A 12,459-nucleotide genomic window follows, 5' to 3' on the forward strand; every position below is an offset into this window, starting at 1 on the left:
TCTGGGGGTCTTTGCCCTGCCCTGAGCAGTGGTGATCCCCACCCCTTTGTCCCAGGCGACCTCACTCTGGGGGTAAGAGTTTCCTTCTGCTTCCTCTCCCTTGGAAGCTCACAGTGGAGAGAGAGCCCAAACTATCTCCAGAATCCAGGGAGTTCAGGAAATTAGAGGTACATTCGATTCTGCCTGGACCCTCACCATCTTCCCCGTTTCTTTGCACAACTGGTGCTGAATCATGTAGGAAAACCGTCTGGACAGAGGCTGGGTGTGGGTGAATGATGGAGAGGACTGGTGCACACACTTTTATGGCAAAAATAAATGCCACGTTGCCCTTTGCCACCCTCTGAACACAGAAGAGAACATGGAGAGGGGCAAATGGGTCACAAGCGCCTGCTTGCCTCCCTGCCCTGCTGTGACAGGGGCTGCCAGGGCTCCGCCTGCCCAGCCTGGCTCACCAGAGGACACCCTGAAGGGCCAGCCCCAGTTTGCAGTCTGTGGCCAAAAGAAGGGGGGAAAAAAAAGCTGCCAAAAAAGGCCAACCCAGGGGACGAGGTGGCCGAGTGGTTAAGGCGATGGACTGCTAATCCATTGTGCTCTGCACGCGTGGGTTCGAATCCCACCCTCGTCGTGTCTCTCCGGACCCCACCCCATCCACAAGGAAAGCTTTTGGTGCAGTGCCCAGTATCCTCCCGCTCTCTGTGTTTTGCTCTGCCTTGTTAAGTACACATCACATCTGCCTCTGGATTGCTGCTCCCACGGGGTGAACCTGCTCCTGCTTGCTCAGGGACCAGCGTTGCCCTCCTGTGCAAGGGGCTGTGCTCCAGTGCAGCCCCCATCCTGCTCCATTCCCTGAGCCCTCCTGCCATCCCACCACCTTTTCTCCAGGAGGCAAAGCACCAAACTGTGGTCAGGGAAGGTTAGGACCTGGCATCCCCGTCGTGCCAATGGGAACCAAAAGCCATCCTGGATGTCTTGCTGAGCCATTGCCACATCCCAGAGGTGCTTGTTCTGAGGATGGTGTAGCTGCCACGTGTTGGTAGCTCCCTCCTGTGTCTGCAGCAGTGCTCAAGGTGTAGATTCCTGGAGAGAGAAGAGGGTGAGCTATGGCAAGATGAAGAGGAAAGAGGTAAAACCACCTCTGGGATCCCAGAGGTCTTGCAGAGGAGGAAGCCCCGCATTTGGCAGAGCGTGTCTGTGCTTCAGTGCACCTGAGGAAACGCACTGTGCCAGCCTTGCCAGTGCCTTCCCTACTCCCTACTCCTTTCCACTGATGATGTGGCCAAGCAATGCCGTGGCTTCGAGGTAAGGTGAGGATGCTCAGGCTTAGCTGCCCACACTTTTTTGATCTTTGCTGCGACAACATTTCCTTCCCACGGCCTGGGGAGATGTGGGGACCAGCAGGGAGCTGCTTCCCCTCTGTCAGCTTCTCCCAAGCCAGAAACCAGGATCAGGCAGCAGGGAAACACCAGCCCCATCCCATTCTGCTGCCGTGAGGTGCTGTGGTGCTTGGCCAGTTCTGCCACCCTGGGGAAAGAGGGATGTCCTTGCCTGGACAGCCAGGTGCCTTGCAAGGGGTATGTGGGAGATTTCCTAGGGAAAGGCATGGGTTTGGGTGCAGCCCTGGAGAGAGACCAACTTGCAGGTGGAGGTGGTGAAATGGGCCAGGGTGGTGGGTGCAGGCACAGCATGGGGGTTGCTGTCACAGGAAGGGACGTGGGTACTTGCAGGGCAGAGGCAGCCGGGAGAGGAGCCGAAGTGGCTGGAGGAGGACATCCTTCAGCCTTGCCCTGGCACATGCATGTCCCTGCCCTGGTGAGTGGTGACGAGTCCTCCTGAAGGGAATGTGCCAGCATTGCTGATGCTGTGGAGCATCAGCCCACCCGGGGACCCGGCAATTATAGGGATTGGGTGGCGGCAGGAAACTGGATCATCTGCAGCCCCAGGACAACACCTGGCAGCCGGAGCCTGGCTCTCCCCAGTGGCACCGGCTGGGCTCTGTTCCCTGGGCTGCACACAGTGGCCCTGGAGCACCCCGAGCCTGCCCTGACAAGGACACAGGCAGCCAGGATGCTCCGTGCCTGGATCTGTCTGCATCAGGATGCTGCCTCCTGGCACTGGGGTGTCCCACTCATCCATCAGCCATCTGGGAGTGGTCCCTGCATGTCCTGCTGCCAGAAGGCAAGCCCTGGGCAAGTGCCCTGGATGCAGATGTTCCTTGGAGATAGAATGCAGTGGGTCTGTTGCTACTTCAAAATGTGCCCTTGCCTTTGCCTTTCAGGAGAAATTTTGGTACAGGGGCTAGCTCCTGCCTTCCAGCCAGTCTCAGAGACATCCAAACCTTGGGTTGCTGGAAATCAAAATGCAAAGTGGGGAAATTGGAGTTGCAAAGTGCTGCTGGGGCTGGTGATGGGAAGGGAAACACATGGATTGTTGGTCCTGGGTCATGCTTCTCCTCGTGTCCTTATCTGCAGGGAGAGGCAGGGCTGAGGTGGCCGCACATCCCGAATCCATGCAGAAGTTAAAATGGGTCTGACGTGTTTGGTCTGGTGAAATTTTCTCAGGTTTGAGGTTCCTCCAGAGAAAGTCACATCTCAAGCAGAAAGTGCTCATTCCCTGAAATGAACAGGGGTTGGAAAAAACAGTCCTTGTTTATCTCTTTCCCCTATGGTTTTCCTTTTTTTTCAGTCTCATTCTTTACACAAATCTGATTATTTTAAATTCCTGACATGTGCCTTTTGTTTCCCCTGTCCCCTTTTCCAGGAAAAGGACTTGTTTCAGTTCATGGATCTGCTCACATTCAACAACATTCCCTCTCATGCCCCATTTGCATTTATTCCAAGCATCATTCCATCTCTGGATGTTATTCTGGGACATGATGTTCCACTGTGAGCAGAACCCCAAGTACTTAAACTGGATTGCAAAATGAAGACACACAGTGAGGCTGCAATTCAGAAGATCTCAGACTGTGCCTGGAAGCCTGGAAGGGAGTCACCCAGGAAGGGTTGTTTTCCTGGGATCATGAGAGTGCACAGAGGTATAAAAAAAAAAAAAAAAGAAAAAGAGATGGAAACCGATTAGGGAAGGGGAAGAAACCTTGGCTGGTAGAAGAAGGGTTTCATGCTCAGGCTGTGGGTCTAAAGTGCTCTTGTGGCATCAATTTATTATTCAAGAGTGGTGCAAGAAGCAGCAAGGTAAAGCTTAATAATAGATAAATAAATAAACAATAAATAAACCCTCATCTTTCCCTGCTCACCAAATCACCATTTAGGAGATTATGATGAACCCACAGCCTCCCACTAGCTCCAGGAGCTGACAGATTACTTCTCTCTGAAGCATGTGTCCTCCGCTGCACCTCAGAAAAGCTGATTTCCTTTTTGCCCTTCCAGAATGATGTTAAAAACAAGCCGAGTTCGATCCCAGAACCTTAGAAAGGCTTTTTTACCCTGGCAGGCAGGGCAGGGAGGAGTCACTAGGGACCATTCAGTGTGATCAACCATATCCAAGTCATCCTAAGAACTAAAATGACCCCCCTAAACCCCACAAGGCACATCTTTAACAGGATGCTGACAGCTCCACACATGCCTAGTACATGTGTCCCAGTACTGCCAGGGTTTATTCCAGGGCAGAAGATGTTTGTGCCTTCATCTGGGCTCTGCTGGTGTGAAATGAAAAGCCTTTTTCAAACTTTCCTTGCCCTTAGAGCCCAATGTCTCATCCCCCTGCTTGGGACCACGTCTGTGACTCCCTCTCCCCATCGTGCAGGTGATTCATGTTTAAGTGCAGGTTGGGATGTTTGGGGCTGTTTTTAGTAGCGAACAGGCTTTCAGCACAGCGACCCGGTGTCACAGCCTGTAATTAACCATGTCTTGATGATGTCCCTCCATCATGAGGAAGCAGAGCTGTGACCTTCTAGCATATCCAAAGAGCAGGATGGAAGGGTTCTTGAAAGTCAGCTCCCTGCACAAAATTGGTCACTTTTGGTGCCTGTCACCTTTGGGGGTGGACTTCAGAGCCCATGATCACTTTGCTTTTAGAATGGGATGTGCCTTCCAAGCAGGATTCATATCCCAGGTGCAAGGAATAATTACAAAAAAAAAAAAAAGGCAACCCCTCTAAGTGGATCCAGAACCATAATGATTTGCTCATGCTGGGCTAACGCATGTCCCTGTGTCTGCATCGGTACTATCCGGCACCCTCACCCCTGCAGCCTCTCAGTTTTCCTGCCATCGATGAGACTGCAGGATTTAACTCCAAATGGATGCTCCTTATGTTCAGTTTACATCCCTGGTCTCACCTCAGATGCACCAGGGAGCTGAATTGGTTGTGCTGAGAGGAAGGTGGGGATGCACCTGCCCTAAATTCTGCTGAAACGCTCTCCTGCCTGGTGGCGTAAAGACCTAAAATGTCCTTTGGCCCTAGGAAGGAAGGTAATTAATGCCTGTAGCCCAAATCATTTCAATCTTACTCAGTATTAAATGGAAGCAAAACATGACAGATGAAAGAGGGAACTGCTTAATCAGCCAGGGGAGCTTTCCAGGAGAAAACTGCTGGTTGTTGGGAAGTTTGAGGCAGAAGGTACGCACCCGCTCCCCTGGGGGGCCGGGCCACCCTATAAAACAGTGGGGACAGTGCCCGGCCCCACCACCCGCTCCCAGCTGCCACCGCTGCCGTCTCCACCTGGGTAAGTTAAAATGGGCTCCATCTCCTCCACACCAGGCTCTTGCCTGGTCCTCTACAGGAGTTCAAGGTTTGTTACCTGCCTCCCTTCCACCTGCGGAGGACATCGGGGAAGGGTGTGTCTCTGCCCTAAAATGAGGACTGCAAGGGGTTGTGGGATGCGGCGCTTGCAGGGTCTGCAACCATGTAGCCAGTTGCATCCTGCATGATTTTCCTTGCTGAAGGAGAGGAAAAAAAATAGAATAGGACATACCCAGGCTGCAAGGATTGATGTCCCCCTCTTTATGGAAGGGCATTAAACGTCTTTTTTATTTTGGGACGGGATAGCTCAGCTCACATTGTATTGATTTAAGGGGGCTTTGCTACAACTCGATGCATCTCAGTGAGCATCTTGCTTGCTGTGGGCTCTCTGTCAGCTTGGAGCAGGAGAGGGTCTGCTCTCTGTTCTCAGCACCCGGTGCCTCCAGCTTCCCCACACCTGCAGCTCAAACCAAACGCCTCCCGTTCTCCCGAGCGGGGCAGAAGGGAGGCAGGGGGGGATGCCGGCTCCTGCCCATTTGGAAAGCCTTTCTTTGGCGTTTCTAAACCATCCAAACTCACTCTCTAGCTCACTCTCGCACACCTCCTGTAACGGGAGCCGCTGCGTGAGGGCTCAGCAGGGGCGGACCAGCCTCTGCCTTGCCTTTTACAGCCTGGCTCTGGCTTTCAGGTGCACGTCCTCGCCGAGCCATGTCCTGCTACGACCTGTGCCTGCCCTCCTCCTGCGGTCCCCGGCCACTGGCCACCAGCTGCAACCAGCCCTGCCTCCGCCGCTGCGGGGACTCCACCGCCGTCATCCAGCCGCCCACCGTCGTGGTCACCTTGCCCGGGCCCATCCTCAGCTCCTACCCGCAGAACACCGCGGTGGGCTCCACGGCGTCGGCGGCGATCGGGAGCTACCTGCGGTGCTGCGGGATCCCCGTGTGCTCCGGCGGGGCCCGGGGGCTGGGGAAGGCGGGGTTGCTGTGCCTGGGCAGCGGGCTGTAGAGGTGTCCCCGGCGGTCACCTCCTCCTCCCACCGGTGACAGCTGCGTGGCCGCGTCGGGAGGGACAAATGAAGCGCAAGGACCAAGGCTGGGGAAGAGGACTAAGGAGATGCCCCTGGGTTTCCCAGCTGCGGGGGGTACCCGCAGCTCCCCCAGGAGGAAGAGAGCCCTGCGAGCTTGTCACTCCAGACCGTGCCTCTGTATACCTTTCTCTTGCAAAGTCTTGCTTTATATTTCCATGTTCTATGCAGCATTTGCTGCTGGCTGGGCATAAATGCTTCAAACAGGCTGTAGATGACACATAATAGTCACGGGGTGGTGGGGAGGAGGAACACCCTGTAGGGATTTGGCTTGTCCTGGAATGGGGTTTATCCATTTCTTTTATTAAGCACTGGAAACACATTTCTTACACTCTGAACTGATTTACTCTCCTTCCCCTTCTCATTAAAGTCATGCTACATCATAGACGGAGTCTTCTGGTGTTCTTTGTTCTGGGGTCTCGAGGGGTGACCTGCTCTGGGGGCAACTTGTTGCTGGTGGGAAGGGTTCTTTTTCGTATGAAAAGGGGGTTTCTGCTGCCCAGCTCTTCACTGTGCTGACCAGAGTGTGTGGTTTGCTTCAACCAGCCCGAAGGCAACTTTCTCAGCCTGGAAACCTCTCCTGCCCCACGGCAAACACCTGCTTGGAGGTGAGGAATTCCTGCAGGAGCAGACTTAATGCCTGTTCTCTTGAGGAGCCGGGAACACAAAGTTTTGACATTTCGAAATGGCATTTGCCCTGCATTTTGCAGTGATTTTTTTTTTGGCTGAGCTAAGGAAAGTGGAGGTGGGGTCTGTGAAAAAAGGTAGGAGGTGCTCCTTTGGAGCCCTGCTCACCATACGTTTAATGGGTGACAGTGAAGAGTAAAAAAAATTCCTAAGATACACTGGGGCAAAACTGGACCTCAAGGATTAGGCTCTTCATTCTTGCTCTTTGCCACATAGTGCCCACCCTGGATGCAGGTGCACCTTGTCCTGCAGCCCATGACCAGCCCCATCAGAGAAAGAGGGGTGCCTGCCATGTGAAATGCAGTGCAGGGTTATCACCCAGGTTACCTCTGGACCCAGAGCTGATGATCTTAAGGATCCTTTCCAACCTAAATGGTTCTATGAGTTGGAAGCCCAAATTTGTGGAGAGCTGTGAATGAGCACTGAGGGATTAGAAGTGGTGTGGGGTAAGGCATCCTAAGGTATCTCAGAGACACCAAGTGCTATGGATACTCTAACCTGTGCCAAGGAAAGATAATAATAAGGACATGAAGAAGAAAGTATAATTTCCCTGTGTGCTCCAGATACAGAGGCAAGGGCAACAGCAGGACAGGGAGCTTTGCTGTGTTGATGAGTGGGGAGACATGCAGGTTCCATGCTTGGGAGCTGGTCAGTTAGAGGGGGACAAGGCTCTTCCCAAAGACTAAAACCCCAGACTTTAGTCAAGAATTGGAGAATAATTGTTTTATTGATAGGGGATGCAAGTGTCTCTGGGAGAAGATGTCAGGCATCGAGTAAAGCCTCTTTTTAAGATGCCATGTATCATCAGGCAGAACTTTTTCAGCTGATGGAAGGAAGAATAGGAGTATTTGCATAAAGCTGATGGGTGTTTATAATGAGGGTTTATGCCTAGCTCCAAGGCATGTTGATCTTCAAAACCCTCTGACCAAGCTCAACTGGTTTTATTGCTTGGGAGATTTTGCAGAAATGCTCCCAATTTGGAGAAAATCTGCGTGGCAATTGCTCAGCAGCCAGAGCACTGGGAGAAGGGAAGTGTGTTTTCACATCCCTTTTCTAAAGACTGCTCAGGTATTTTTATCCCAGCTCTGGAAATTGTCTGCAGAGATTGGACGCAAAATTCTGAAAAAAAAAAAAAAGAAAGAAAAGAGGAAAAGTGCTGGAATTCCAGCAAAAGCTTTGTTGGGAAGCTGCAGGCCTCTGGGGCTTGTGCAGCTGCCTTCCACCAGCCTGCTGCATGGGACAGTCCTGAATGGAGCAGGTGGAGAGAATAATGGCATTTTTATGTGGAGTCATTCAGCTTTTCACTGAATGATTCCACCGGTGAGGTTATACAGATTTTAATTATTTTTTTTTCCTGAAAATCCAGTGTGTCCGAAAATCCACACAGATCCTTGATTTGACTTGAAAATTGTGATGCTTTAGTGCAGACAGTTGGGGAAGTGAGGACCTTGGTGCCCTGCAGGGCTCCCGGTCCCAGGGACTCTGTCTCCCACGGGTGCCTTGACTCCAGCTGGGAGTTGTGCCTCCTTGGCTCCCAGCTCAAGAGCCATCCTGAGTTCACTCCACCACGTATCCCCCCCAGCCAGCATTTGCCCAGGGCAGGACCACACAGACCTGCTGATCAGGCCCTAAAATACAGGTTCCTGCAGCCAAAGGCCCTGGTGAGAAACAGGGAGCTACATACTGAGACTGGCATGAAAAATAATGCTTAGCAGGTGAAAGGGTGCACATGGAGAGAAACAGCTGGGTCCTGGGATTTGGTCCCAGCATTGCCTGCTTATGGCTTTCAAAAGCAGCAAAAGTAGAAGCATTTGTGAGGAGAGCCTGGAGTATAGCCCAGGTGCAACTCTCTGGCCATGCCTATTGAGTTTTATGCCTCCTGCTCACCTCCCATCTTTCCTCAGTCGCTTCATGACCTTGGAGGAGACCTTCTCAGTATCCTCCCGCTCCTGGAGGATGGGTACCTCCCCACCCTGGGGATGGATGAGGTGGGAAGGAGGAGGGGAAGTCATGGTTTGAGGAGGAACAAGTGGAGAATCATAGAGAGTTGTTATGGAAAAGGGAAGATTGGTGTGAATAGCAAGTGGGACCATCTGGAGTGGAGACTTCATCGGGGGAGGTTTAAGTTGGATCTCAGGAAAAGGTTCTTCCCCCAGAGGGTGGTTGGGCACTGAACAGGCTCCCGAGGGCAGTGGGCACGGCCCCAAGGGTGCCAGAGCTCCAGGAGTGTTTGGACAACACCCTCAGGCACATGGTGGGATTCTAGGGGTTGTCCTGTGCTGAGCCAGGAGCTGGACTTGAGGGTCCTCACAGGTCCCTCCAACTCAGGATATTCTGTGATTCTATGTAAATCCCAGGCAGCATGGTGCTAGTGATAGGGACAGAAGGGTTGGTGGTGGCTGGGACATTGATGGGTCACCCCAGCACATCAATCCACGGCTTCTCTGCCACCACATCCAGATGAGAAGACAAAAACTGTGGTGTCTCACAGCAGTGGGAGAGGACAAAGAGCCAGATCCACCACCTGTGCCTTTGCTGGGTTGCAAAATGTGTATCTCAGACCAGCACCCAGGCACTGAGCTGAGGGCGATGCTGGGAGGGCGAGCTGGCATCAACAGGCAGCATCCCTCATCCTCCTCACTGGGGCCAGAGCACTTGGGGACACACATCCCGGAGCCAGCCAGGTGAGAGACAGAGCCCCTGGAGCTGGGAGCCTGCAGGCACAGCAGGTGGAGATGGGACTTGTGTGGCCCAACCCTGGAAGTGTTCAAGGCCAGGTTGGACGGGGCTTGGAGCAACTTGGCCTAGTGGAAGGTGTCCCAGGGGGTTGGAATGAGATGGTCTTGTGGGTAGATTCCTTCTAAACCAAACCATTCTCTTTCTGTGAAAAATATCCTTCCTCACCCACTAAAGTCTTGCAATGCAATTTCCCACCAAAGCAGAGAGGACACCTGCCTTTCAGCTTTAGGAAGCTAAGACAAAATGGTTGTATGGCCAGGATAAGAGGGAGATGAGAGCACCACTGAGGACATCCCACCCCAGGCCCCCACAGATCGAGTGCAGGGCAGGGGCTCGCTGCCATTTCTCGGGGTGCCCTCCCCGCCTTGCCTGGGGAGTCAGACAGGCAATAGCTCTGACAAGGGATCCAGCTCTTCCCCAGGGCTGGAAATCCAATAAAGCAGGATAATAACAGGCTGCCCACATGTGTGAGTCATGGGGGAAGAAGCAGGCAAATCAAAAGGCACTGGCATCCCAGTCTGGCCCTCCTGGGGTGCTCCCTGTGGGAATGGGGCTCACAAGGCTTGCACCCCAGTGAGCCCACAGCCCTGTTGGCTCCGTGTCTCACCCTGAGCCCAAATCATCAACAGACATTGCTCCAGGCTGTCCTACACCCTCTTCTCCTCCGAGCTTTTGCTGTCGATGGCAGCCCCTGGGGAGACACAGGGATGAGCACAATGAAAGCAGAGCCCAAATCCCAACAGTTTACAGGGTCCTACGAGGGAATTTGAGTTTTAAACTCAAGAATTGTTCAATTAGACATTCCAGGGCTGCTAATTCATGTTTCCTGAGAGGTGTCTGCGCATTCCCCAAAGAGGAGAAGGGTGATGTGGCCATTGCTGTGCGAGGTGGCTGCTGTCAGTGCTGGGTGTGTGGGGCTGAAGGAGTCGGGTGTCCACGGGGGGTTACGAGACCTGGAAATCACAGGGTGCAGTGTCTCCCCTGCCCCCTTCCCCCAGCCCTCTGTGATGTGAAGGGCAGGGAAGAGGAGTGAGGCTGTGGCTGAACTATCCTCCCAGGTCACCTCAGTCAGCTCAGGGGGTTTGGATGGAGGGAGTCCCTGCTCTGGCACAGCCATGTGATGCAATCAGCACTGCAGGCTCACTGCTGTCCGAAAGTCAGCTCTTCACCCTGTTCCCCCTGCCAGAAGGGGGGGTCCCCACCAGCTGGGGCTCCTGCAGCAGCTCGTGTTCCCAGCCCAGCACAGCTATAGGCAGCCCAACCCTCAGGAACCATGTCCTGAAAAATTCCCTGTGTCCTGCCCTGGAGCTGAACCCCAGTCCTGCCCCCTATGGCACCTGTAGGAGCCCCAGCTCCAACACCCTGCTGATCCCCATGGCTGGCAGCTCCCAGGGACTCGTAAAAAAGAACAGATGAAGGAATTTGCCAGTAATAAGCCACTCACAGCTCCTGTCCCCTGTCCCAAAGTCACACAGGACCATGTGGAATAGGTCTCTGAGGGGTGGTGGTAGGAGATAGGGGCACCCAGAAGCCTTCAGCCTGTACTGAGAGCCATGGGGGAATGGAGGACACAGGCTGAGGGCAGGGGGAATGGCTCTGCCCTGGCTTGTGTGTCTAGGGGTATGATTCTCACTTTGGTGCAAGAGATCCCAGGGTCAGCTCAGAGATGAGCCCTTCTTTTGGGCACTCACCTGCCCCTGGTGCCCATGGGGCTGTGACATGGGTTGGAACAACAGTGCACAGCATGGTGGGGTTGGTCCCACATCCCAGCTGGACACATTCCTGTGGGAAGGATGGACCCTCAAGGGCCAGCAGCAAAGTGCTGCTGGAGCAAGGGGATGTAGCTCAGCGGGAGAGCGCTTGCTTTGCATGCAAGAGGCCCTGGGATCAACCCCCAGCATCTCCATGTCTTTTTGCTGCCCCCAGACCCCTCCCTGCTGGCTGCGGGGCTGCCAGAGCCCCTGAACAGCCCTGGGGCTGCCTCCGGGCATGGCTAGTGTGGGAATGCTTCCTCAGGGCAGTGGCTGTGCTGTGGAAAACCTCAGCCTCAGCTATATCCCTAAATCCAAAATGTGGGGGATAGAGGGGCTGGGGATGAAAAAGGAGTGCAGTACACCAGCTTGTGGGGTGTAGGGATAGGTTTCTCATTTTTGGATGCAAGAGATCCTGAGTTCAACTCCTGGATAAGCACTCCTTTGGATACGACCCATCTTTTAGATACAACCCCTCCTTTTGGGGGCAGCCCCTCCTTTGGATAAAGCCCCGGCTTTGGAGATAGCCCTTCCTTTTGGGATAACCCCTCCTTAGGGGACCCCACCCCTGCTCCTCTCCGATGACCAGGTGCGGGAGGACCAGCCCTCGCATCTCCAAGCTGCCCGTGTACAGCATCCTGTGGGGTGGTCATTCAGTGGATGGAATTTTTTTTTACAAGTGTGGACACGACCCCTATAGTGTCACCGCCTGCGTGTCCTCTTCCAAGCCCACACGGGAAGGGGATGTAGCTCAGTGGGAGAGCGCTTGCTTCGCATGTAAGAGGTCCTGGGTTCAATCCCCAGCATCTCCAATGTGTTTTTTCCTTTTTTTTTTTTTTTTGTTTGTTTGTTTGTTGGTTTTTTGTTTTTTTTCCCCCCACAGTCCCAACCCAGTTCCTCCAGGGGGCAGCGACGATAAACTCCACTTTTATATCGGGAAAAAGCTTTCCCGAAGGGGATCCCCCCGCACCACGGCAGTGCTGCCCGCCTGTGGCCGCGATGGCAAGTACGGACCCCATGCTCTGCCGTCCCCCCCCCACTGCCCCGACTGCCCCCTTTACCCACCCGGCAGGGGATCAGTGCGCCCTGTGCCAGCCAGCGTCGCCCCATCCGTGCCCCAAACCCAGTGCTGGGAGCCAAAAAGAAGGGCTCGTCCGGGATTTGAACCGGAGATCTCTCGCACCCTAAGCGAGAATCATACCCCTAGACAAACGAGCCGGGGAGACGCGGGGGCGGCCGCCCCCGGGGACCCCCGAGCCAGGGGCCCCACCGAGCGGCCCCCCCCAGCCCGGGGGCTGCCCCGGCAGCACAGCCCCGACACTGCCCCGCTCGCCAGGACAACGGGGCACACAGGGGCAGCGGGGGTGGCCGAGACGGGGGGTTGTCCCCACACCCACCCCCCCGGGAACGGCAAAATGGGGCTGTGATGGCCGAGGGGTGAAGGCGTTGGACTCGAAATCCAATAGGGAATTCCCTGCGCAGGTTCGAATCCTGCTCACAGCG

At 54.3% G+C, this 12,459-nt stretch overlaps 1 protein-coding gene and 5 non-coding genes across 6 annotated transcripts; 5 read left to right on the forward strand and 1 right to left on the reverse strand.

Annotated features, from left to right (window-relative positions):
* The first annotated feature begins 543 nt into the window (after window positions 1–543).
* TRNAS-GCU lies at window positions 544–625 on the forward strand. Its single transcript has one exon. It is a non-coding gene; the product is annotated as a tRNA-Ser (tRNA).
* A 4,761-nt stretch (window positions 626–5,386) lies between these two features.
* Window positions 5,387–5,700, forward strand: LOC113961425 (beta-keratin-related protein-like). The gene has a single exon (XM_027671742.1). It carries the CDS (start codon window positions 5,404–5,406, stop codon window positions 5,698–5,700), a length of 297 nt encoding a protein of 98 aa, XP_027527543.1. The 5' UTR covers window positions 5,387–5,403.
* A 5,339-nt stretch (window positions 5,701–11,039) lies between these two features.
* Window positions 11,040–11,111, forward strand: TRNAA-UGC. Its single transcript has one exon. It is a non-coding gene; the product is annotated as a tRNA-Ala (tRNA).
* A 585-nt stretch (window positions 11,112–11,696) lies between these two features.
* TRNAA-CGC lies at window positions 11,697–11,768 on the forward strand. The gene has a single exon. It is a non-coding gene; the product is annotated as a tRNA-Ala (tRNA).
* Window positions 11,769–12,102: 334 nt separating this feature from the next.
* On the reverse strand, window positions 12,103–12,174 carry TRNAP-AGG. The gene has a single exon. It is a non-coding gene; the product is annotated as a tRNA-Pro (tRNA).
* Window positions 12,175–12,376: 202 nt separating this feature from the next.
* TRNAS-CGA lies at window positions 12,377–12,459 on the forward strand. The gene has a single exon. It is a non-coding gene; the product is annotated as a tRNA-Ser (tRNA).

This window comes from Neopelma chrysocephalum, unplaced genomic scaffold, assembly GCF_003984885.1.
Source record: "Neopelma chrysocephalum unplaced genomic scaffold, ASM398488v2 Primary Assembly neopelma1_97181, whole genome shotgun sequence".
Lineage (NCBI taxonomy): Eukaryota > Metazoa > Chordata > Aves > Passeriformes > Pipridae > Neopelma > Neopelma chrysocephalum.

What these genes read in the sequence shown, in the direction of transcription:
- LOC113961425 (XM_027671742.1), top strand. Translation starts at nt 5,404, where the DNA reads ATGTCCTGCTACGACCTGTGCCTGCCCTCCTCCTGCGGTCCCCGGCCA.